Source organism: Notothenia rossii (assembly GCF_949606895.1).
Source record: "Notothenia rossii genome assembly, chromosome: 1".
Lineage (NCBI taxonomy): Eukaryota > Metazoa > Chordata > Actinopteri > Perciformes > Nototheniidae > Notothenia > Notothenia rossii.
This window is the reverse complement of record NC_136912.1, coordinates 55,242,724-55,269,210: the sequence shown is the minus strand read 5'-3', so window position 1 is coordinate 55,269,210 and position 26,487 is coordinate 55,242,724. Positions and strand designations below refer to the sequence as shown.

At 41.9% G+C, this 26,487-nt stretch overlaps 3 protein-coding genes across 5 annotated transcripts; all 3 read right to left on the bottom strand.

Annotated features, from left to right (window-relative positions):
• Positions 1-12,860: 12,860 nt before the first annotated feature.
• LOC307012798 (uncharacterized protein) lies at positions 12,861-26,029 on the bottom strand. The gene is made up of 2 exons (XM_079639974.1): positions 25,632-26,029; positions 12,861-14,673 (listed from the first exon to the last, which is right to left on the bottom strand). Exon 2 carries the CDS (start codon positions 14,349-14,351, stop codon positions 13,278-13,280), a length of 1,074 nt encoding a protein of 357 aa, XP_079496100.1. The 5' UTR covers positions 14,352-14,673; positions 25,632-26,029; the 3' UTR covers positions 12,861-13,277.
• Positions 15,319-17,358, bottom strand: LOC307018471 (zinc finger protein 862-like). The gene is made up of 7 exons (XM_079648704.1): positions 17,205-17,358; positions 16,856-17,094; positions 16,511-16,768; positions 16,218-16,427; positions 15,911-16,141; positions 15,642-15,794; positions 15,319-15,574 (listed from the first exon to the last, which is right to left on the bottom strand). The coding sequence occupies exons 1-7, from the start codon at positions 17,209-17,211 to the stop codon at positions 15,398-15,400; spliced, it is 1,275 nt and encodes a 424-aa protein (XP_079504830.1). The 5' UTR covers positions 17,212-17,358; the 3' UTR covers positions 15,319-15,397.
• On the bottom strand, positions 17,379-19,211 carry LOC307032175 (uncharacterized protein). Of its 3 annotated transcripts, none has more exons than XM_079669998.1 (6): positions 19,098-19,211; positions 18,437-18,599; positions 18,244-18,327; positions 17,993-18,163; positions 17,727-17,902; positions 17,379-17,649 (listed from the first exon to the last, which is right to left on the bottom strand). In XM_079669998.1, exons 1-6 carry the CDS (start codon positions 19,194-19,196, stop codon positions 17,458-17,460), a joined length of 885 nt encoding a protein of 294 aa, XP_079526124.1. In that variant the 5' UTR covers positions 19,197-19,211; the 3' UTR covers positions 17,379-17,457. The 3 variants fall into 3 exon arrangements, with proteins under 3 accessions (XP_079526124.1, XP_079526123.1, XP_079526122.1); XM_079669997.1 differs by adding an exon at positions 18,764-18,843 and having other exon boundaries at positions 17,727-18,163; positions 19,098-19,177; XM_079669996.1 differs by having other exon boundaries at positions 17,727-18,163.
• Positions 26,030-26,487: the final 458 nt, after the last annotated feature.

The window sequence follows — 26,487 nt, the reverse complement described above, 5'->3', positions numbered from 1 at the left end:
CGTCACGGCTCCGCCTACACTGCGTTACTATAGATACTACCCCAGTTCCTCACGAGTCTAAAAACAACTCACGTCAATGCACGTAAGCAACGTGGACGCCAACGTGAGCGCCCTCGTGACCAAAATATTTGACGGCGCTGATTGGCTGAAATTATGTTTCGGCGGCACAGTTTACTATTGAGACTTTTGCAACGTGCTGGTTGCTGCTGTTTGGCTCGGGGGCAGCGCCCCGTAATGATAAACTAATGCCAAGGGCAAGGCCAGGCAGGAAACATGTGACTTATCAGTAACTTTAGACATCGTAACACAATTTTAAACAAGATTTTATTGTAGATTATACATTTTACTGATACCAATTGTATGATATTTACCTTGTTCATTAAAAATAAAAAATATAAAATATATATTTTTTTTAAATACTTTTTTAAATATTTTTTTTTAAATGTAATATTGTTTTTAATATATTTTTTTGTATGTGGGAAGAGGTGGGGCGGCGCCCCTAGCGCCCCTATGGGCCGGCCGCCACTGCTTGTACTTTATTTAAGTATTTCAATGTTTTGCTACTTTGTTCTTCTACTCCACTACAGTTCAGAGGTACATGGTGTACTTCTACTCCCCTACATGTATTTAATACCTTTAGTTACTTTACAGATGTGGATGAATGATGTGAAATATAATCAAGTGTTAAATCAGACTTTAGTTCCACCTGGAGTAAACCCACAAGCTACCCTGCAGTATACAAAGTCATTCAAACTAGCTGCACCTTTACCAGCTTTGAGAACACTTTCACGATCAATCATTATAAAACATATATCTATTATTCTGAAATGGACCAATCTGCACAATGACTACTTTTACTGTTGCTACTTTCACTATATTTTGATGATAATACTTTTCTACTTTTACTTGAGGAACATTTTGAATGCAGGACTTTTACTGTAACAGAGTATTCCTACACTCTGGGACTATTACTTTTAGTCAAGTACAAGATCTGAGTACTTCTACTTTTACTCAAGTACAAGACCTGAGTACTTCTACTTTTACTCTACAAGATCTGTGTGCTTCTACTTTTACTCAGGTACAAGACCTGAGTGCTTCTACTTTTACTCAAGTACAATATATATATATATATATATATATACACTTATACCACCTCTGTTTATAGCCTATGAAAAAAACTATTAGAAATAGAAGGCTAAAGCTAAAGTTAGCAGATAGTGACAATGTATGCTAGCTAGCTAGCTCAACGATTCCTTAAACAATATTGCCACAGAAAAACTTTTGAGTTCACATCACGCTCTGCCGCTCCGACAGGGAGCTCTGCTCTGAACAGTGAACACCTGAACGGCCCGTTCTAACAGCTGTTCACCAGTGGTCCAGTCTGTGCCACAGTGACTCCGGACGCACAGTTAATATTAACGAACGCACCCGGGTCCCAGACCCCCCCATACCCAAAAAATATTTTTATTGCAGATCAACATGAATCACACAAACTACCTATTTTGGATTCAAAACGCCGAATTTTGCAGAAAGGTGACAAGTTTGCATCACTGAACACAACTGAAACATAACATCTGAAACGATGTAAAAACATAATACACTTTGTGGGGATGCAGCTTGGAGATTTGACATGAAATCACTGACAAATATGAATATACTGTATTCAACTTCATTAAAACGTTATTAACGTGCCTAAACTCAGTAATTCACTCAAATTATTTATATTTTAATGGAGCCTCGTCGGCAGATTCGTTACTGATAAAAGAGGGCTTCTACTGTACCTAATTACCTTAACACTAAAACCGCCAGAAGTTTTTGTATAGGCCTACCTAAACCCGTCAAATCCCGCTATTAGAATGCAATTTGTAACAACATAGGGTGCTACATAACACACTTTCAGGAAAAGTCAAGGACTGTGAGACTTTAATATTTTATTGAAAAAAAGTTACATTGCACACACACAACACACATCAAACAAATTGACCCGATTGGCGGTTCTAGTGTTAAATAAACTCACTAATTAATGAAACCAGTTCAATACGCATTATTAGTATTCTTATCATCCTTTATGAGCGCAGAAATAGTCTTAAAATCAGATCTGTTTTTTAAATGAAATCTGACGGCAGGCAGTTAGCTCTGATCACCTATGATAAATGCGCCACACCTAGTCTGGCCATTCAGCCACAGAGGTCCCTCTATACAAATCAAACTGTAGACGGTGTGAAACCACCTATTGTTTTAAATAATGGTCGGAATGTGACCTGTGAGCCTTCTGAATTACCGTGGGACAGCACATTCTAAACTAAAATGTTCAATCAATAAAGTAACATCTTATCTTATCTTAATAATATCTTCATATTAATAATAATAATAATTAGGGCCGGGACTCGATTAAAAAAATTTATCTAATTAATTAGAGGCTTTGTAATTAATTAATCGAAATTAATCGCATTTTTAATCACATATAAATATTTGACCTGAGAACAGTGAGAAGCAATTTTTTTCACATGGATTTTAGTATACCATTGAATAATGACTGAATACATAAGCTTAAGCAACAAAACATTGTTTATTTTTTTCAAGGTAATACTTCACCAAGACCAACAGAAAAGTGCAATTTTTGCCATAAAGTGTAGCAATAGCATATTTAGGAATATATTACATTTCAGAGATTCAGGTAGCCTATAGGTAGGTAGACCTTCTGTAAACTATAACACTTTGTTTTTTAAGTAAAACACAATACTTTCAAGTACATTCAGAACATTGGAAACCCTGACTATTAGAAAACATCTCTCTGTTGCTTCAGAGGCCATAACAGACTTTGTTGATTTACCAACAGTTGATTTAAAAAATCTAATCAATTTCAGTCCAACTCTCTCAATAACCTTGGCCAAAACAATAAACAGTTCAACATAAAGTGCCAGTTGCACCAACAACGTAATAAATAGTTCAACATAAAGTGTACCATTTAAAATTTAAAAAAAAAGTGCCAGTAATTGACCTCAATCCCTCCTATTCTTCCAATATCCTGATGAAAAATAAAATCTCTCTGTTGCATAGGCCACTGTTTGATCAACGCGAATTGGGTGTGGGTCCTTGTACTCCGAGTCGGGCTAACGTCCACGCTAGCTTCCACGCTAGCTGCTATATGTTTTGCATTGAGGTGATACTTGAGGCTTGATGTGCTGCGGTGATATGCAAATTCCTTTTTGCATAATTCGCAAACAATCGTGCTCTTATTGACGCTTCCATCCGTCCGTTTTTTAAAACAAAATGTCCCATCCACGGGGCCAACCAAAGCGGTCTCATCAGCTTCTTCGTTCATGTTTGACTTGTTCAATGTGGTTTGTTGTTGTCTGAAGTCATGAACGTTAGTTGGTGCTCCAGTATAATCGGTACCCAGGGTGTCCGCGGGGTCTTAAAAAGTATTAAAAGTTGATAAATCAATTTAGCGAAAATTAAGGCTATTAAAAACTATTAAAAAGTATTAAACGGCATTTTTCAAGGTATTAAGAAGGTTCACAGCAACGACAACATGAAACACCCTTTAATTTACTGAAACGACATGTCGGGAAACCCCACAAGGCGGCCCCATGCATAGCGCGCCGTAAAATGCTGCTTATTATTTTAAGTTTCGTTGCCTTGCTCCGCTCTGTGTGTGTGTGTGGGGGGGGGGGGGAAATAAACGACTACGGTAACGGGTCCCAAGGTGGGTAGACCGGCATACGCAACGCTCTGGGGGTCCAACGGCTCCGTGTGTGCCCTATATGATCATTTTCTGATAACGATGAAAGAGCCCGCCTCCCTCTCCCCACGTCTCCTGCTGCTGCTTGGCTGTCAGAAGAGGGGGAGAAAAAGAGAGGCAGTCACCGTTTATTAAATATTATTATATTATTATACAGAGAACAGAGTCGTTATCAATTTGTTTTAAAGCTCAATAAATAACAAAGAAGACCTGACCGGCACTTTCCTAATTTTGTACGGAAGATTTAAACTTTAAAGGACATGTTGACCGGCGAAACATTTTTTTTACGGAAACTGCCGCACGGTCCCCTCGTTCCTTGGAAGAGGCGGAGAGGTGGGTGTTTTTCATCTGCTGGTGGACTACCTGAGAGATACAGCAGGAGAACACGCCGTCCACCGCGGAGAATAAACAGAAGGGCAACCATGGCAACCATGCTCCGGGGTCTTCTTCGCTGCTTTTGGTGTATTTCGGGCGGCAGCAGCGCCACTTACAGGCCTGACATATGTACTACATCGTTTCCAGCATTTCCAGCGGTCTAGTGTGAACGGACACGTTAATGAATCGAATGCCTGTGAACGGAAGCCTTTTTTGCGCTTGCGCATGCGTTTTACCGTGTGGGGCCGGGGACTAAGCCAAACTATATCCGGTCACAGAGATCTGCTATTTTAAAGTAAAGTCAACACATATAGACCCTAAATATAGTCTATATTAAGAACGAGAAAAGTCTTAACATATATATCGTTTTTTGTAAACATATGACAAATGTGTGAGGGTGATGACGTCAGAGCATCGTCTTATGTGCCAGGGCTTAGCCCCGGACAGCCCCAGCCCAATTTAACCCCTGGGTATTTGTGAGGGAGCTCCTATATGGCATTACCCCGCTGAAGCTCACCAAAGTTTAACATATTTCATAGTTCAAAATGTTGTCAATCGTTTTGTTTATTGGTCAAATACTGGTTTCTAATGTTTTCTGAGGAGTTTTACTGGAATGAAAGAGCACAGAGTCTACAGAAGCCAAAAAGCAGCATACTGCATTAAACCTGACCTTCACAGAGAGGTTGAAGTTCATGTGGAAAGGAGGCTTCAGTAGTCTGTCTGCACTCTGTTTAGTTTTGCTATCTTACAATCAATATAGTAAATGTGAGGTCAAGTGTGTTGCCAATGTAACCGGTTAGAACTCAAAGTTGCGATGAGGTCTTAAAATGTATGGAAAGGGTCTTAAAAAAGGTCTTAAAAGGTATTAAATTTGACTTCAGGATTCCTGCATATACCCTGGTACCCCTGAAACTCATCCAGCGAGAAACGTTCCGCGGTGCAAAAATAAGTGCGATTAAAATGCGTTAATTTTTGTGTAATTAATTAATCTTAATTAACGCGTTAAAGTCCCGGCCCTAATAATAAATCATACAGTATGTGTCCGAAAGGGAACAGGAGGAAGCAAACACAAAAATATAAAAAAATATATTGCATATTAAAGCGATTGTAAAGGTAAAAGTATGAGCGTAACAAATAAAGAAGTGTAATGTAAACATTGACATTATTATTATGATTATTTATAAAGACTATATATTATTGAATTACAAGATTAGATATACTTTAGTTGATCTACAATATTGATGTGTTCAAATGCTCTTCAAAAGACAACTGAAAGTCCATGAAACTTGTCTTTCTGTATTTGTGAATAAAGCGCCATCTCCTGGTTAAAACCTGAAATTGAAAATCTGGCAACGCCCTCTTGGAAAATAGTGGGAGGGCTTAACATTTCTCTATACTGGTCTTAGGCAGGTCGTAGGCAGGAAGCTGTAAACTGGAGTCTGAAATGAAGTGCTACATCTGTAAAGGGTTCATGCATCCTGAACTTTCAAACCTGAAAAATAGAATACAAACTACAGATGCTTTGTCCATTTAAGAGTCTGATCTAAAGGTTTCTCTCCTGTTTTTATGAGAGGAGCATTTCATATATGAAACAGGTGTACTGTAAATGAAAGTGTTACCATTATAATGGCAATTTTAATGTTCCAATGTCCTATATCCTTTTGCCATTACTTCACAGGAGGGTTTAGAGTGATCCAGACACAGACACAAACAGATGAATTTCCGGTCCTTTGGTGCAGTTTATAATGATGTTTTATTTAGCGTTTACATACCAAGGGTTAATTACAGTCAATAGTTGTGGTTAGCTTCTGCCGGGCTGGTGGAATCGGTATGCTCTTTCCTGCTTTGTCCTCGTCCTTTCCTGTCACCTATGACCCCTTTTATACACCCGGTGCAGCTAAACCCCGCCACCAAGTGTTCAAAATAGCATTGCACTATACGTACAAATAAAGTAAACTGAGACACCAACAACACCCATAAAATGGCTCCAACAGCCATGATCATTTAAATATGGTGGTTTTGAAGTTGTGAGCTGCTTTTATGCATTAGTGTGCGTTAGCAAGTTAAGATTACTGTCATGTGTTATTTAAGCAATAGCTCACGACAGGCCGTGGTATATGCTCATTATATCACAGCTAAGGGGCGTGGTTCGGCCCTACTTTTCCAGTTGTTCTACCTGCTCTTCACGTAGCTCTGCATGTCGTAGTTTAGGTGCTTTTTTTTCCTGGAGATATCACTGCTCAATCCACTCCTCAATACTATAGTAAGACCCCCCCGGAGGTCGAAGTTAATCTTACATGTTTCCATTTTATGCTTTGTAAGTTTGTTTCGTAACGGAAGACATTTAAATATATTTATAAAACTGACAAGTCAAATCAAGCAATCTGATTGGTTCTTAGCCGTGATATACTGAGCGTATACCATGGGTAGAATTGTAAATTACGTTTCACAACAAGTCAGTATCCCTCCGCGTCTACGAAAAACAGTATACCGATGGGCTGGAACAAGAAAGCAGCGGAGAAGTAACGGGGCAGAAACCCTCCTTTTTACGCAGCGGTCCAGACATAGACATCAAACGGCAAAACATATTCAGTTTGCAGTTCCTTTGGCATTAGGGCAGGGATATCTAGACACTTTCAAAGGTTTGACATAATGAATTGTGCTACTTTTAAAGCAAGCAACGATGTTTTCAAATCTGTAATCAAAGAGGTCCGCAAAAACACTATCGACCAATCAGATTGCTTGATTTGACTTGTCAGTTTTATAAATATATTTGCATTTCTTCAGTTACGAAACAAACTTACAAAGCCTAAGATGGAAACATTTAAGATTAACTTCGACCTCCGGGGGGGTCTTACTATGGAGGAGTGGATTGAGCAGTGCCTATCTCAAGAAAGCACCTAAACGACGACATGCAGAGCTACGTGAAGAGCAGGGTAGACCAACTGGAAAAGTAGCACCATTCAAAAGCTTTCTGATGCGGGTCTTGAAACAAAGCAGAGAAATTATGACCGTTAGTGGCCACAGGCTGAGAAAGCTCTCTCCAGAGCTACTGGAAGCCCAATCTCTGGGACCGGAGAAAGTGGAGCAATATTCTCGCCACGCCAAGCAACAGCCTAGAACGACCTCAACCTATACAAGTGACCACGTAAGCCATGCTACTGATGCTGGACAGTTTTTCAGTGGCTGCACAATAAACAGCAACATACACATTAATGTAAATAAACAACCAAATAATGGATCAACGCTCTCTGTCTTATATGTTCGATAGCTGTTAGTGTTGTTGCATAGCAACCACCTCGCACTATGTTTTGTGCAGAAGGCAACGGAGGGACTATTTCATTTTTATCATCATTATTTACGAATAAAAACTATTTAAATTAGAGTGTGTATTTTTCTTTCATATTGCCACACTTGGTAACCGTTTTATAAAAGCAATAGCTCACTTCAGGCCGTGATATATTGCTTAATTATAAAACTGACAAGTCAAATCAAGCAATCTGATTGCTCGATAGCGTTTTTGCGGACCTCTTTGATTACAGATTTGAAAACATCGTTGCTTGCTTTAAAAGTAGCACAATTCATTATGTTAAACCTTCAAAAGTATCTAGATATCCCTGCCCTAATGCCAAAGGAACTGCACACTGAATATGTTTTGCCGTTTGATGTCTATGTCTGGACCGCTGCGTCAAAAAGGAGGGCTTCTGCCCCGTTACTTCTCCGCTGCTTTCTTGTTCCAGTATGAAAACCCAACGGTATACTGTTTTTCTCAGACGCGGAGGGATACTGACTTGTTGTGAAAAGTAATTTACAATTCTACCCGTGGTATACGCTCAGTATATCACGGCTAAGAACCAATCAGATATCTTGATTTGACTTGTCCGTTTTATAATATAAACATATCAATGTTTATGTACTTCACCTGAATTACATATATTAAAAATATGTATTTAGAAGATTAATTGCTCCAATACTATTTTCAGGCTTTTTCTAAAATTATAAGAAAATACTTTTTTTTATCAGATTAGAAATTGGATTATCAGAATAAAATGTCACTTGCAGCTCAGGGCTTCTGTTACACCAGGGGTAGCCAACACGGTGCCCGCAGGGGCAACGTGAGTCGCCCGCGGGGCATGTTCTAAAAATAGCTCGCCAAGCAATTCCATGTATAAAATACACAAAACAAAAAAGGAAATGTAATTAAAAGAATCTACCCTATGCATAAACGAAACCTAAATCATAGCGAACTCTATCTACTTAATATAACTCTATATCTATCTAACACCCCTCCTCCCGCCACCCCCACAATGAATATCGACCAATCACGTTCTTGCTTGATTTGCGGGTCCAGAGTTGCAGTCGGGAAGAAAAGCAATGTGGCACCTCCCTGCTGATTTTCCTTCTGGCAGAATCTACATAACACATCAGCCCCATTGAACAGCCTAGTCGTGCCAGCCTACACAGCACATGAGGGGCAGAGATTTACTCTGTGGGTTGCAACTTGCATATATATTTATTGCACTTGACGCACACACACGCATGGCGTAATTTCCACTGGGTACAGGGGGGACATGTCCCCCGCTCTTTTCGAAATCCCGTTTGTGTCCCCCCACTTTACAAATATGTGTATTATTATTTTTTAACGCAAGCCGTCATCGCCACGGAGAAGCACACAGCCTCTGTGAGCGAGCGAGACAGAGGGAGAGAGAGAGCGAGCTAGGGAGGGAGGGAGGGAGAGCGAGCGAGCGAGCGAGAGAGCACACCGTTGTCCCTCCGTCCGACTGACGGACGGACAACTTCTCACTTCAAAAAAGAAGAAGAAATCTAGATCGCAAAATAATTAAACAAGCGAGTGCCTGTTTTTCCTGGCCAAGGACAGGTTCATTGAACACAACACGAGCGTAACGTGTCTTCAAGATAGGTCTTCACGTGGTTATGTCTCGTCTGGAAGGTGTAACGGAGAGCATCGGAACGCTGCTCCAGCTCTTCAAATATTGCAGTACCCATAAGGAGCCGTACACATGCCGCAGTGTTTGCGAGGCTGTGTCTTTAGTTGTAAGCACAGTGGCGATCTCTTGTTATTAGCATCTGGTTAGCTAGCTATGCTAACGAATTTAAAGAGCTTTTCTACAACCAGGTGGAAGAGAGCTCTCTCCTGAGAGGCTCAAATAACCTCAGCTCAGTGAGGTTAAGGCACACCTTGATATGATCATTATAGTTATTAATGAGACATTAGAGACTCAATTATTAACAGGTATAAAATACTATATGACAGTAACAAAAAAAAGTTGTTAAAAATAACAAGAATAGAGTTTGAAAGGGGAGTGATTTGTAAAATATCCCAAAAGAAAAATCTGTCATTGTCAGATGGTATATTATGCTGTTTTTTTTCTGCTTCGAATAGTTCTCTCTTTTTTCACCATACCTGTGTTTGCATCACTGACTATAGGACAGTAAAAAAAAAAAAAAAACAGTTTAAAAAGGGAGTGATTAGTAAAATATGCATAAATAGAAAGAAAGAATGCTAACTAGGTAACATAAGATAAGAATAAACCAGTTTAAATGATTTGTTATTGGTTGTGATCATATTCTAAAGATGATTGGATTATTGAAAAGTATACAGCTCCCTTTCATATGAGTGTTGAAAGCTGTATCCACAAGTTCACCAGAATTTATGGATACACCAGAGTGCACCAGCATTTCACTTCAACATTTTAAAAAACATCTTCCCGGGGGAGCACGCCCCCGCACCCCCCTAGAGGAGCTGAGGCCCGTCCACCCCCAAATAAAGCAGGTTAAAATAATTAGATTGCAAACATTTTCTTTTAGTAAACACTGAAAACGGGTCCCACAGACCCAAACAGCACACAAAGGTTAAAGGTAAGCATACAAATAAAAAAGAGGAGTAAAAGTAGCCCCCGACTTGTTTTATTTTTTTAAAGTAGCCCTCACCCTAAAAAAGGTTGGTGACCTGATACAATTTGTTGTAGAAATACCTAAAGACAAAATACATAAAGAAGAGTAACATTCATTAAAACTGTTGTCCAGCGTGTGTTGGAGTAACAGCTTGCACCCCTGTGAGCATCATCTACTAAAGAGCCAGCTGCAGCCATCAGGATGAAATAATGAATGCTAACTGATCCACTGATTGAAACAGGGATGGTGAAGACTTGTTAAACTGCCATAGTTAGACGCTTTTATCCAAAAGCGACTAACACACACTCAGTTCTGAGGGCAATCACCACAGGAGCAATCTGGGGTGAAGTGTCTTCAATGACATGCTGACTGCAGAGGGGATTGAACCAGTGCTCCCTGATCCCTGATCAACGCACTAGTCCACTGAGCCACAGTCTCCTACTGTATATGTTACACAATGTTGATAATATATCTCCTGTCATCACTGAGATCCTATAGAGACGCTCCAGAATCACTTACTAATGCTCGCAGAGGAATCATGTAACACACTCCCACAGCTAAAATGACTTATTGAATACACACCTGCTATTAAATACCTCTAATGTATGCTCTGTAGAAACACAACAACAAGCCACTGGAAGAACAAAGATGGCGAATATATGATCCCAAATGAAGCACAATGGCACAGAGCACACACCTCTGCAGAAGTCAATGTGTGTATTTTATTAATCAGTGTGTTTAAACAACATGCTTTCATGTTTTTTTTGTAGACATTCACAAGAATGTTTCCTGGTCTTTATAATCCAATTATTTTAACACAAAATGAATGCAGCAGATATCCTCATCTTGTAATGTTAATGGCTTGCACATTCACACATAGTTTGAAACTGTGGCTACGAGAGGATTTTATCATAATTACTTTGAACTCTTGCATGATGTCAGAGGTTGGATCCTGGGCTCTTTGTTTCTTTTACTTTATATATGTTTTACACTGTTAAAGGGCAATAAAGCTGATGGTTGCCCTGTGTCTCTCCACAACCCCTCTTGACACATCCTGACTGTCAGGCTCACACAGCATCCACAGCTGATTTATATGCAGCACAGGGGGGGTTAAGAGCCGGATAAATCCTCAGACTTTACTGACTTAGTGTAGGTGCGTCTCTGCAGCTCCACTGAAAGGTAAAGCAGTTCTCATGATTTAAGGCTCTTTGAGCTGTCACCTCTTGACCTAAGGGTAAGAGGCAGAGAGTCGTGTCTGGATTTAATGCAAAACCTTGTGTTTCACCTTCATCTCTCATTCTCACACTAAAGCAGGCCGGCAGATTAAACCAGCTGAAGGTATCTGAATTCTAGAACAGTAGTCGCAAAGTGAATACCACTTTCTAGTTTCCTTGACAGTTGGTGGGATTGTTGAGTGTGATCAATTATACCTGAACCCCCACGGATACATTTTAATGGTGAATAATGTGAACAAGACTGCTTTTTCACAAACAGGAATGTAGCTGTCGTATCATCACAATTTTAAATGGGTTAATATCCTATTAATATGGTTGGACAACTCGTTACCTATTACATTTGTCTGATTGACCCCTACCAGAGGAAACTAATCCCCCTTCAACACCACCCATCATTTTAAAGTGGATATATGTAACATTAGAAGGATACTGTCACCAAAATATTTTCAAGCTATTGTACTGTCAACTTTCAGGTCAAGTTGCATTCTGACTGCAGGAGGGGAGCGTGTCTGTGTGCAGCATGTCCTCTTCCTGTTGATATTTTAAACATAGGTGGCAGTGTTGTAGTTAAGTCACCAATTAACGAGTCCAAGTCACTCTTCGAGTCCGAGTCCAAGTCCGAGTCACCTAGGGAGAGTCGTACGATTGATGTGTAAATTAGCATAATGACTAGATACCCGCCAGCTTGCCTCACAATCCAATCAAATCGCATCAACTTAGTGGTGAAGTGCCAAAAACCCGGAAGTAAGCTGCGCTCGGGTTCCCTCGACAAAAAAGCAATGGGATTTCTCTCCATAGGATTTTGGAAAATAGCTTTAAATGTCCCACGTGTTTCTACTGATCATAATTCCATTGTTGAGGTCTACTAAAATAGATTTATACTGTGCAATTTTCCAAACTCACATTGGTTTCTCATACAGCATCTCTGTATAGCATGTGTATTCACTCTCTGTCCTAAACGGCTTGTTGGAGCTCCTGCCCCCCCTCCCTATGAGCCCATTGTGCTCTGATTGGTCAGCTCAGCTGCTCCATTCTGATTATTCAACTATCAGAGAGGCTCAGCCCATGTCTAACAGTGCTTTTTTCGGCTCGCTCCGAGCGGAACATCAGTTTTACAATGGCGTCGGTACAGCCGTATAATGTTATATGCTAACTGACCGAATCGTACCTACAACTGTTGTTATTTAGGTGCACTTTAGTTGCAAAGAAATTAGAAAGGTAGCCTAGCTGACAGTTACAACATTATGTAGCCAACTAGCGGAAAATACCAACAGTAGCACACAACATTATATGCCAAGATATACACCATACATACCCCACACCCTGCAGAACCTCCATAACATGTACAGATTCGATTATAGACCTTTGAGGCATAGAACGGAAGAAGAGTAAGTTATTTTTACCTGTAATAAACTACTACTGTGTTTGATGAAAAATCAAATCATGGTTTGCTATATATGAATGATATGTTATAGGATGTCGAGCCGATGAAAGGGAGTCAGAGGCGGTGTGTTCAGTATGGAACTCCATACTTTAATATCCATTGGTATTGATACGATGCATGGAAAAGGTAGGACCCAAATGCAGTATTAACAAAAAGCTAGCTTTAATTTACAAAAGCCGATGACAAAAGAAAACAAGAGACAAACTTAACATTACCAAAACAGGGGAGCACGAGTAAATAATCCAGGATCAAAACCTCAAGGACAAACATGGAGTGTGACATGAAGGGAAAGACAAACAATGAACCGACATGGAGCACAGCGGAAGACAAGACTACATACAAAGAAGGGTAATCACAGGACAAGAAACAGCTGGGTAAAGGAGGGAGAAACACAAGGGCAACAGGTGAACACAATGAGACAATCAGACACACCAGGATCAGACAAGACACAAGGAGGAAAACATGCAACATGGAACACAGAACAGCAAAATAAAACCAAAACTTAACACACAAAACTCCAATCCTGACATAACCCCCTCCCCCCCCCACTCAAGGGACGGATTCAAGACGTCCCTACACAAAGTCCAACATTTCCAAAAGGGTGGGTGGAGGGGGTCCGGAGGACGGGTCTGGATCGACAGCCCAGAGGCAAGGCATAGTTCATGGAGGGGGTCTCGGGCGGACAGCCCGGGGGCAGGGCAGAGTTCGTGGAGGGGGTCTCGGGCGGACGGCCCCTGGGCAAGGCAGAGTTCAAAAAGGGGCGAAGGCCACAGCGGGTGAACTCAGGGGGCCAGGCATGAGGGCGAAGGCAGCGGCTGGAAGAGTCAGGGGGCCGGGCTCGAGGGCGAAGACCACGGCTGGGGAACTCAGGAGGCCGGGCACAAGGTCGAGAAGGCGGCAACGGGACATCTCCGGAGGACGACGTACGCCGCAATGAGACCCCTCCAGTGTCAGCTGGATCGCCGGAGCACTGGGATCGAGAGCAGGAGCTAGTGGGACAGGCATAGACGGGACTCTGGACGGAACATGGGCTGGTGTAAGTCGGACCCTCGACGGAGCAAGGGCTGGTGTTGACAGGACCCTCGGCGCAGCACGTGTCGGCGGGACCCCCAACAGGACAGGATCTGTTGTTGGCAGGAAACCTGGCGGAGCACGTGTCGGCGGGACCTCCAACAGGACAGGATATGGTGTTGGCAGGAAACTCGGCGGAGCAAGTGTCGGCAGAACCCCCAACAGGACAGGATATGGTGTTGGCAGGATACCCGGCGGAGCAGGTGTCGGCGGGACCCCCAACAGGCCAGGATCCGGTGTTGGCAGGAAATCCGGCGGAATCCCCAATGAAACAGAACATGGAGTTGGCAGGACCCTCAGCGGAACCCCCAACAACACTGGACATGGAGTTGGCAGGACCCTCAGCAGAGCCCCCAATGACAAAGGACATGGAGTTGGCAGGACCCTCAGCGGAATCCCCAACAACATAGGACATGGAGTTGGCAGGACCCTCAGCGGAACCCCCAACGACACAGGACATGAAATTGGCAGGACCCCAGACGAAACAGGTGTCGGCTGGACCCCCAACGGCACAGGACATGGAGTTGGCAGGACCCTCAGCGGAACCCCAAACGGACCAGGACATTGGGTTGGCAGGACCCCCGGCAGAACAGTAGTCGGCGGGACCCCAACAGAACAGGACATGGGTTTGGCAGAACCCCCGACGAAACAGGTGCCGGCTGGACCTCCGACGGTACAGTACATGGGGTAGGGACTTGAGTAGGGACTAGAGAAGGAACTCGAGAGGAGACTTGAGAGGGGACTCGAGACATCCATTCCTCCCCTTATAGGCGTTTTCGGCATCTTGCCTATTGCAGCTTGGTAAGCTGGTGCTGGGGCCGAGGCAGGACGAGTGGTCATCTCGTCATTTGTTGTCCGCCAGATACGCCGGGAGTTTCCTGATCTGGCTGGATGAAATCAAATGCAAATCACAAAATATTAGAGAAACTTAGTTGTTTTAGTTCGTTAGCTTGCCAGCTAGATTAATATGCTAACCTACGTTTGCTAGTTCAGTGTAATATACCAACCTACTATGAACAACAGCTAGTGGTTCATATTAGGCTAGCAAGAACATGTTTACAATTGCAATCTTATACGGGGAGTCTGCTACGTTCGATCATTCATTGTAGCTGGCATAAAAACAATGTTTTCCCTATGTCTAGCTCTAGGTAGCCTTCTTGTTTAGCTCGGTAGCATACGCGCTAGGAACGCCAACTATAATGTAATTTAGTTTTGCGACTGACCGTACGGTAAATCACCCGGAGTATACTGTCTATGACATAGACTCTATGCTACCGAGCTAAACAAGAAGGCTACCAAGAGCTAGACTTGCTAGGGAAAACATTGTTACATGTATCTCATAGCAGGAGAATGTCTGCCTTCACACACAAAATACTCATAGACTCTATGAGTATTTCGTGGCATCTGCTGACATTGGAGTTGATGTATGCATACATGCTACAGTGTTTCCCACAGATCTGAAATATACTTGGGGGGGAAGGTGCCAGGGGGGGGGCTGCGAGCGGAGCGCGGTGCGGGCGGACCGGGCTTTGTGATGTGCAACACATGTGACAAACAACAAGTTTTAACAACATGTTTATTCATTAACTTTACATTACTGTATGGCAATATTCATTTTGTACAAAGATGGCACTGTTTGTCAGAGCACTTAATCCGTCTGGGTTTGTTGAAGAACAGCTCCAACGCCTGTGTGTATGGGAATGCCTCTGGTGCTGGTCCACTGACTGCTATCCGCATACATGCAGCCAGGTGCTCCCCTTTCAGTCGGTTTCTCATGTCAGTTTTCACCTGTAAAACAGACAGTTTGTTTTAAATGAACTATACAGAATGACATGCAACAGGGAATGACACTTACCCTGTTCATCGTAGAAAAATCCCTCTCGCAGTTTACACTGGAGACAGGGATGACCAACCCCGCTGAAGAGAGAAGGCTGAGGTTTGTGTATATTTCTGCCCATTCGTCCTTCTCACTGGCCAGGAGCTGCATGATCTCAGCTTGTGTCTTGTCCTTCAGAGATTAGCCAAGGCAGGGCAAATGAGTATAAAGTATAATTGAAACATTTACAGATGTCAAAACAAGCAATTCTAACCGTCAAGTTCATATTAATTTAGGTATTTACCAACCTTAACTGTTCCTTCAAGAACATGCTGCTTGTAGGAGGTCCACTCTTGGATAACTGTGGCATCCTGCCCTGGGATGAATTTGTTGGCAAGGGTCTGCAACATTGAAATGTTGGTTACATCATTTGAGGTAACTGCCTTTGGACCCAGGACACTGAAGGCCCCCAGCACTTCAATATGCTGGAACCTGCTCTCAATGTTGCTCTCCAGGCTGCAGATGTAAGGTTTGAGGACCTGGAATGATATTATACATTTTTCAGTTCAAGGAAAATAAATATTGGAATGTAAAAGTAAGAAGGGATGTATTTACATCTCTGACAAATCTGGCCCACATATCTTCCCGGGGGCGCTCCAGAATTCCGTGTCCCCTCCTGATCCTCTCCTCCTCTCCGGCAATGCTAAACGCCCCAAGTCCACCTGGGTTGTCCAAGTCTTGGTGTAGGCGAGCAAGGAACGTTCCGGGGAGTGGGGTCTCGCCTGCCTCCAGAATTCTCCTCAGAGTAACAAGTGTGACTGGCACCTAAATGTGGAAAAAGACAACAATATAATAGGATGGATAATGCAAATAACTGGGAGCATCAAATGCATTATTTTGTAATCTACCTGCTCCTTTATGTGGAGAAAGTTCACATCAGCTCTCTGAAACACCTTGGACAGCATTGCAATGTGGGGCAGCACATCTGCCTGAAGGTAGAGGGCAGCCACAAAGCGGTATGTGGCACAGAAGGTGTATAGACCTTTGGCCACTGGGCACTTCCTTGTGCTCGCTTCTTCCGCCAGAGCAGCCAGCACAGCTGGAAGGTTCCTCTGGAGGTTTTGAACGGCTAGGTGCTGCGATAGCCACCTTGTATCTTTCACCTCCTAACAACAAGTAGAAACACTGGTAAGTAAAATATATGTAAATAATATGACACCACAATAGTATTATGAAAATAGGTGAAAACACACCTTGACTTTCAAGTCGTTCAGACCAAGAGTGGTAGCGGCAGCACTCAGTGTGGCTGACCTATTTGCACTATTTCGGAAGAATAGGTGCAGTTCCTGCAGGTGGTTCCTGAAGTTTGCCATATACCTGACAGCATTTGAGGCATCTTTGCATGCCAGTGCTAGTCTGTGAGCAGCACACGCTACAGAAACCAGCTTTGGAAAACTGTCTGTGAGCTGCTTTGCCACTCCATTCAGACGGCCTAAGTTTAAGAATTAAATGCAGTGTTGAGGGCGTCATTTTGTTTCCTTTAATAACAGCTGACAATACACATTTCACACAATCCATTAGATTTAACAATAAACTCCATACCCGTCATCACTGCTGCACCGTCTGTCCCGAGTCCGTAGAGCCTGTCTACCGGGAGATCCTTCTTCTGTAGTACACTCTTGGTGGCAGCAACAACGCTGTCAGCTTTCCCATCTTCCAGAGTTACCAGGTCAAGGAAGTGGTTGAAAACATAACCCTCTTTATCCAAGTGTCTAAAATAAAAATGTATAGGTTTTCACACATATTAATAAATATTAAGTTTAACTAGGCCTTTATTTAAATGCACATCATTCCTTTAAAAAATACCCCACCTAACATGTAAATCCAGCTGGCGGTTTACAGATACATCTGTGGTTTCATCAACCTCTAGGCTGATTGCTTGAGATGACCTTATCTCTTCCAAAATAGGCGACTCTACTATCTCTGCAAGGATCTCCAGCATTTCATCCACTATTCTGTGTGATTGATAATTGTTTCTTTGATCCACCTGAGAAAAAGAGATCATTTAACATTTAGCTGGTTAAAGTTCTTAGTTTCACAAGCATCATTTTGTACTAGGTTTACCTTCAGCTTTTCAAAGTAATCACAACCCAAAAGCTGAGCTAAACTTAAGAGCTTAGGGTAGTTGGTGTGGTGAGCAATCTCGTTCTTTACTAGCCAGTAAAGACATTTGAATCCACCAATGACGGCCTCATGCTCCATAATAACTGTGGGCTCAAAAGCCTGCATCACTGAGTAGCCTAGACCAAGGGCAAAGACATAATTCATTATATGAGCCAAACATGGTTGATAGGTTGCAGAAATTAGCTTTACATAAAAAAATGATATACCTGATGCAAGTGAGACCTGATGCTTTACACTATATTGATGAGGCTCTGAGGAGATGTGGCGCTCGATATAATCCTTGCGGAAAACAAGAATCCCAACTTCTATGAAAGCCCGTTTTAAGGGGCCTTTCTTTATTGGAGGCTTGTGTAGCCTGCAGATTCGGCAAAACATTCCTTTTTAAAAAGAAAAACGTGTTAATTCTTACAAAAAATAAGTTTTATTACAAATATGAACTTGCAAATGCCATTCATACCATGCTGGGTGAGGTAGAGCCAATTCTTGAACTGTGGCATTTTGAGCCAATCAGGGTTCCATCCTGAGTGGCGATGCTTGGAATCTGAAAATAATGTATTGTTATTACTGCATTTAAATGGTAGAGTTCTCCTTGCTATTATACTATGTCTGTGTCTGTGTCTGTGATGCTTGGAACTGTGCTGCTTGTTCACCTGCACCTGCTTGTACCACACTGGGACCTGCTGCTGCTTGTATCACACTGGGACCTGCACCTGCTTCTACACTGGGACCTGCTGCTGCTTCTACCACACTGGGACCTGCTGCCTCTCCCTCAGTACTCTGACTAGTTGTGCCAGCATCTTCACTGACCACCGGCTAGAATTGAAAACAAGCTTGAATCTAGTTTGGTCTCTGCATTGCAACTCACTGTTGACTGCAATTGTATAATTTCAGGTCAAATGAACCGACATATATCATTATTGAGATTTATGCATTTATTATTGCCATTGCAAGCAAAATGCTAACATTGGCTAAGTTACCTGTGGTCTCTCCTCCTCTCCTCGTCTCTCCTCCTCATCCTCACGCCGTATTCTCTTAAAATATTTTTGAATACTCATATCTGAGGAGTAATGCAGGGGAAATTAACAGTCTAACCTTAGCTAAAGTTCATCTGTGTCCTTCTAACTGGCATAGCCCGAAGAGAAAACGAATTATAATCTTTTTTATATTTAATTTAGCACACGTAACTTGCACGCAGCAAAGTTGGCCTGATTACGTTAAATACACTCTTAGTTGCCACTAACTTCAAATAATTCGAATCTCCTACCAAAGTCAGAAAACAACAACACAATAAGGAGAAAATAGTTACTTTACCTTAGTGTCCGCGTCTTCTAAATTAACGTCGTCTTCTCCGTTTCTCGTTTCCCTCCACGCGATGGCAGCACGAACACGAGGTGTCGAGCGAGGGATCATACACTAGTTAATCGATCGCGAACAGGGGGGGATTATTGTCCCCTAGTTAATCAACCGCAGAGCGAACAGGCACAGGAGACGTAGAGCGAGGGCTCATTGTCCATTAGTTAATCACTCGCAGATGGCGTCGCTCGCGGACGGATAAAAAAAATTAAAAAAGGTCCGAAATATACTTGGGCGGGCCTTAATATACCTGGGCGGCCCGCCCAAGTATTAACATTGTGTGGGAAACATTGTGCTAACCTTTCCAAATCCAAAAGAGGTAGGTTTGCGCACGGCAAATGTGCACGCCCAAATTAGGTAATCAGAAGAAATGGAACCCCAGTAATTACATGTATAAACCATGTATTTAACTGCATCATTTTATGCATTTTTCAGAAAAAGTGGTAGGCCTAGTTTGGTAAACAGTGACATCAACGACATGTCTGGTCTGTAAAATGGCCGAAAAGTAAAAGAATGGGAGATAAATATCCCAAAGTCTCCACATTTAATTATATTTGTAATGTGTTTCTGGTCCTCTTTCAGTTGAGACAGTGTAGAATAGATGAAGGATGTGTCAGGATGTAGAACTCTTGTGTGAACATTGGATAAAGCCAGGTTCATATTCTTGTTTCATGTTGTTGACATATTAGAGTCAAAGGTTTGCACAGAGCGAAATACCTTTGTGTTGCGCCATATATCAGAAAATACTGCATTAAAAAAGTAATTTCCTGTATCTTTCTACTGATAAAGTGTGATATAAACAATGTACAGGCTTTCAGATTGCTGTAGTTCACTAAACAGAGACATTAACGACATGTTTGGTCAGGGACGTGCACAGACATTTGGAGGGGCTATTGCTCTAAACTAGAAACAGGGCCCTGCCCCACAGAAAAAAACACAAGGCCTTTTGAATCTTTTTCGAAATGAAATCAAGGGAAATCTTTTGTTTTGCGGTCCATATCTCATTAAAATATCTAATGTTGCTGTTGTTATTAAAGAAAAAATGGGGACAATTCAGTTTTAATGTAGGCTAGTTTGACCATTGTAACTTCTGTGCAGACATACTGATAAAATAGGGCTTCTAAGTAATTTTCTTAAATAAACTCACTAATTAATTAAACCAGTTAAATACGCATTATTCTTATTCTTATCATTCTTTATGAGCGCAGTAATGTTAAGATATCTAATTACTTATTTATTTAATATTCCATAACTTAATAAAGGGGTTGTTGAACTAAAGTGGTAGAGACAAGGCAGAAATCCTACAATAAAGCGGGAGTGTTGTTCGTGAGAGGGCGATCAAGAAAAAAGAGAGCGAGCTGCCCCGTTGAGGGAGTTTACAGAGCAGATGAGAAGACACAGAAAGTGTCAGTATTCTTATGATATGTCACGTTTGTAGTTTTTAATGTCTGGTTATGGGTGTTTTCCTCCTTGTATATTGTCCGGTCCTTCTTCCTGTGTTTTTCCTCCCTGTCGTTAGTTTCCCTGGTGTGTCTGATTGTGTTCACCTGTCGCCCTTGTGTTTCTCCTCCCCTTCCCGGCTGTTTATCGTCTTGTGATTACCCCTCCCTGTATTTAGTCTTGTCTCTTCCTGTGTTCAGTGTTGGTTCGTCTTTTGTTGGTGACTGAGTTCACCGGTGAGTGTTCTGTTTTGTCTGGGTTTTTAATTATCCTTGAAATAAAGGTTAATCAGAGTTATCTGCATTTGGGTCCTGCTTCCTTCACTCAACCGTAACAGAAAGACAGAAGCACAATAACAAGTATAGCCTCTTTAGATATTTTGGTGTAAATAACCGACGGTGTCAAGAGGAATTCAAGTCCCCTAGTTTGTCCCCTACCCTAACTGCCATGAGAAAACTCCAAATCAATTTAAGCATATTTAAAAACGGGGACATTTCCGGGGACAGATTAACCCGGGGATTTGCCATCAAAGCCAGGCGGGCATTTGGTATGATCATCACCATAGCCATATGAGGCCGGGGGGGCTGTCCTTTGCTTTCAGCTGTCAGATTGTAAACAAAGTCACATGATTGGGGGAAGATGACAGCGCTGACAAGGTGTGTTTTATCGCAGCGAGACGCCACAATACTAATTGTGGGCTTATCATGTTTATTCAGCCACAACAGAAAAAACATAAACCTCTTGCTCTCTCCAGAGGGGCAGGTCAGACAAAAATGGCAAAAGGGCCGTTGCCCGGGCAACATTAGCCCGTACCTGTGCACGTCCCTGTGTTTGGTGTTGAAAATGTCAGAAAAAGTGAAAGAATGGGAGATAAATATCCCCAAATCTCAAAATGGTATTATATTTTGTGTGTGTTTGTGTTCCTCTTTCAGTTGAGACACTGTAGGATGCTTCCGGAAAAGACCAAACACTGGATGCCTTTCATTCGCCAACATGTGTTTTCGAGACACTGACATTAACGAGGAAATCCTGCAGGACTCAAATGCCTCGTCACCCCCGGTCTGCACGTTGTTTCTCTTTCAGAAACACTGAGGACTGTTTTTGTGATGCGATCACAGACACGCTGCAAACGGTGTCCGCCAAAAGTCGAGTCCAGTGTCTATGGAGTGTCATTTTTATTTGTTATAGTTTGGGAAGTTTGAAAATCAGTAGGGAAAGCCAGCTAAGTCGTAGGCGGTAGAAACATGTCAAAAGCGGTAGACTACCGCCCAAATCGGTAGGGTTGGCAGGTATGTGTATGGAAACTCTAGCAACTTATTGCGCATTTCCACTGCAGAGGGTAGCCCCGTTTAAGCGTCCTTAATCGTCCTCAAGCGGCCAGGCCAGTTTTTGTTGGCCTTTCCATATAGCACAGCACCGGCTAGAATAAGGTGACCAGATTTTCAAAATTAAAACCGGGGACATTTTGAGTTTTGCGGTCAATATATCATTAACATAATCCAATTTTCTTCACTGTTAAAGAAAAAAGGGGGACAATTCTGGCTCAATGTAATTCGAACATTTTAACTGTTGGATTCAAACAGAAGGACGATAGCTCATATATGAGACTTCAAAGGTCTTTAATTTTGAAACTGTACATCATAATGTCCAGATTCTCTCTGAGTGATTAGATGGGGTGTCCTGCTATCACCCTGAAGTCAAATAAGTATTTGATACTGGATAGTTTTTGTTTTATTCTTATCTAAAAACAGAGGGATGATAGCTCATATATGAGACTACAAAGGTATTTTATTTTGAAACTCTACATCAGATTGTCCAGATTCTCTCTGAGTGACTAGATGGGGTCTCCTGCTATCACCCTGGAGTGAAATAAGTATTTGATAATTTGACAGTTTTTTATTTATTCTTGTATAAAAACAGAAGGAACATAGCCCATATATGAGATTTCAAAAGTATTTTATTTTGACATTCTACATCAGATTGTCTTGATTGACTAGATGGGGTCTCCTGCTATTGCCCTGAAGTGAAATAAGTAGTTGATTGACTTCGAATGACTCTTTGATTATAGACGGTTTCCATTAAATAATAATCAAAATATAGATGGACAATAGATCTAATTTGAGATTTTAAACAGCATGCATTTTAAATTGTGGTTCAGAAAGTAATGTTATTTTAGGAGTGTTGTGAGATGGTGTCAACATCAATTGAAATTAGTCACCCAGTGGAAATATCAGATATGTCTGCATAACTGTATCCTTACATTTTACATTCACTCAGTTATAATGTGGTAGTTATACGTAGTATGTTCCAAATTATTATTGATCACATTATATAGTACATATTTCTTAATTTAAGCTCCAGTATATATGAATATGTTTGGTGTGTTTTTTAGGTATATTTGTTATTGACCGAGTAAACGCTTTTATTTTGAAGGTAGTTTTTACAGGCCTCTACCGTAATGCATAGGATATTCGCACACTGCAATACAACGTGCGGGCTGGCTTGACTGTGTTTTCCGAAGTGGGGGCTGGCTTGACCACAGTCTGAAGTGTTTACCCAGTGTTTCCTGACATGAAACGTTTTTTTCACGTTGCTATGTGTTTTTAACGTATATTAAAAAAACGGGGACATTTCCGGGGACAGTTTCAACCGGGGACAGGGCAATACAAACGGGGACGTCTGGTCACCCTAGGCTAGAGGCTACTTTTTCCCTCTTTTTCCGGCCCCATAAAATTGTGGTTCTATCAGGCCAGGGCCAGGGCTGAACTAGTGACGTCAACACTCTCGACTGCTGATTGGTCAGAGAGAATCGTCACAAGATCGCGCGCGAGATCACCCCTAGCGTCGCATATATATTTAGAAGCAAGCTTGCAGCATTTTTATACTCAGCATTTTTGTAAACAGAGGAGCTACAAAAATGGCAACGTTGAAGAAAAGCACACCGTGGTCGACCGAGGAGGTGACGACGTTCCTACATCTCATTGGGATGATAAAATCCAGCGGGAGCTCGACGGAACAACTCCAAATGTGAAAGTGTTCCAGGATGTCTCTGCACAGATGTCCGAATGCGGATTTTCGAGGACTTTCCTGCAGTGTAGGGAAAAACTGAAAAAGATGGAGAGTGAATATCGCCAAGTAAAGGACAACAACAACACGAGTGGTGCGGCTAGGAAACACTGGAAGTGGTTCGACTTGTTGGACCAGATTTTACGGCCATAGACCGGCCAACGTTGGGAGGGAGGGCTTTACTGGAGTCCCTGCAAGGTACGCTCACTTCTAACAAAGAAGTCTATTTTAGCCTTACATTAATGTTCGACAACCCATGCTTTTATGGAGCCCAGAAGTGCTACATAGCTAGCTAAGGCAGATAGCCTAGGCAGATAGCCTTAGCTAGAGCTATTGTTTGCTAACACCATATGTGCCATTGTTTACGTTCAGTTTTTCTTTTCTATAGTTGTTGTTGCTATTTAGTATTGTGCTGCAGTAGTTTGTGGAATTAACAAGTAATTTTGCTGTTCTAGATGATTACATTGGGACTAGTGAGGAGGAACATTCCCGAACAACGGGTGATGGCAGTGTTCCGTTCACAACATCGTCATCGAATCCAGAACAGACCCCAACTCGACCACAGACACCAGCTGAAGAACCGACACCAACTCAACCACCAACGCTGAGTGCCATCACGACACCGCAGCGTGTGGTTCTAGGTAAGAAATAGAAATGGCAAAACGACTGGAATTGTTTTGTTTTTTTAAACCTTGGATCATCCATCGTCAGTAATTAAAATAAGCTATACCACTGTGTGGAAATGCTCTGTTACAAGTAAAGTCTTAGCTAGTAAGCAGCTAGTACAGTTGTGTGTGACATCCTATCATATACATATATTTATCTTCATTATCAACAGTCTGGACATAATGTAATTCACTTTCACAATCATTGTAAACATCTAGGGCCAAAACTTTCTTTAGTTCATCCTTACTGTTGTTCTGTTTATACATGTTACTCTTATATCCTTGTGTGACCTGTACCTGTCCTGTGTTTTTACCTTATTGCTAATTATTATCTTATTGTCACCCAGGCAAGAGGAAATGAGGAGGAGAGGATCGAGCCCTGCAGGAACGGCACCATGAACAGCACATAGCCCAGCAGGAACGGCACTTGGACTGGGCCAAAGCTTCTGCTGAGCGGAGATGGGAGTTGGATGCGGCCTTGAGAAGGGAGGAGGCCGTCTTGAGAAGGGAGGAGGCAGCTCAAGCAGAGACCTTCAACCTAGCCCTCCTGCGCACTATTGGCGAGGTGCTAGGGCAGGGGTCTGCAACCTTTTTGACCAAAAGAGCCATTTTGCTCCTTTTTCCAAAACATTTTTTTGTCTGGAGCCGCAAAACATATTTCATAGCTAATAAAGTTGTATTTATTGTTATATCAGACAAAAACTACAGTTTTTTTGCATTGATTAGGCTATTTATTACATTATATAAAACTGTTAACCTCTAATAAGAAACAAAGAAGTCCTATAAGGAGAATTAAAAATAATACACAGGCCTACTTTAAAATAAATTAAACACAGCACTTGGGGAGTCCTCTGCACATTTGAAGGAAAAAAAATATTATTAAAATGGGCCCACTTTGAAATAAATAAAACATATAGCTGCACCCTAAAAATAGTTAAAGGTAGGGTAGGTAAGAATGGAGAAACCAGCTTGAGTGCGCTAGAATTTGAAAATACACAACCGGAAAAAATATGCCTCTTCCTTCAGACTTCCTCACAGAGCCCCTCCTCCAACACACACGAACGCGCACATGACCAATGAGCGCACAAGATGAATGTGTGCACAGATGGAAGGCTGACAGGCTGACAGTTAGGTAGGCCATCCAGTTATTTTAGCCGGGCCGGCTTAGATGATTGGTTGTGCTTTTAACAGCGCTACGGCTTCCAGAGATTAATTTTTGTATGTATTTATTGTCAAAGCATTTAATATATTCATTGCTATCGGGATGTTAAGAGCATTCCATGGAATATAACAAAAAGTGTTTCTGAAATAAATGACATACCCCATTGAATTATGACTGAAGATCGTCAGCTGTCTTCCTCTCCGTGTTGTTCCCGTTGTTTCTCGATACGTAAAGGCTGCAGTGCAGCACCTTTGACAACTTCTCTCTACCTACCAAACATACCGGTAAACCAGCATCGTTTGCTGTGAAAGCATATAACTGTCCACACAGAATTAAATCCTGTGTTCCTCCGGTACTTTTCTTTGATTTATCCATAGTTCGCTCATCGAGCCGGGGGTCAGGTTATTCACCCGCAGGAAAAGGCGCTCGCGCGGGACCGTAGCAGGATGTGACGCATATTTTAGTTGACCTAATTAAAACCGTTTTGTTTTTTATTTATGTGTCACAGTATCACCTCAAAATACAAGATACAAAACATTTTCAACCATGCATCAAAATATAAATAGTCCTACAAATACTTTTATTTTATTTCCTTCTTATTTTTTGTCTAAGCTCAAGGGAGCCAGAGCAGAGGGCTTAAGGCCGCATGCGGCCCGTGGGCCGCGGGTTGCCAACCCCTGTGCTAGGGGGACTGGGCAGCCAACGTGGCAGACGACGTTGCAGCCGACGTGGCAGCCGACGTGGCAGCCGATGTGGCAGCCGACGTGGCCCGTCTCCTCCGTGATACTTCAAATAACCTAAATAGTTATTGTGCATATTATATATTTTTTATCTAGTTAATTTTTAAATGCAACATTTGTACTTTCTTGTTTATTTATTTTCTTTAAAATATTCATTTCATATTTATTTTTACAATGACATGTATATTTATGCTGGCTGCAATACAGTTTTACATTTTTTATTTGTATTGTTTAATGGCATGCCTTTTTGATACAAACATTTTTTTGTATTGTAT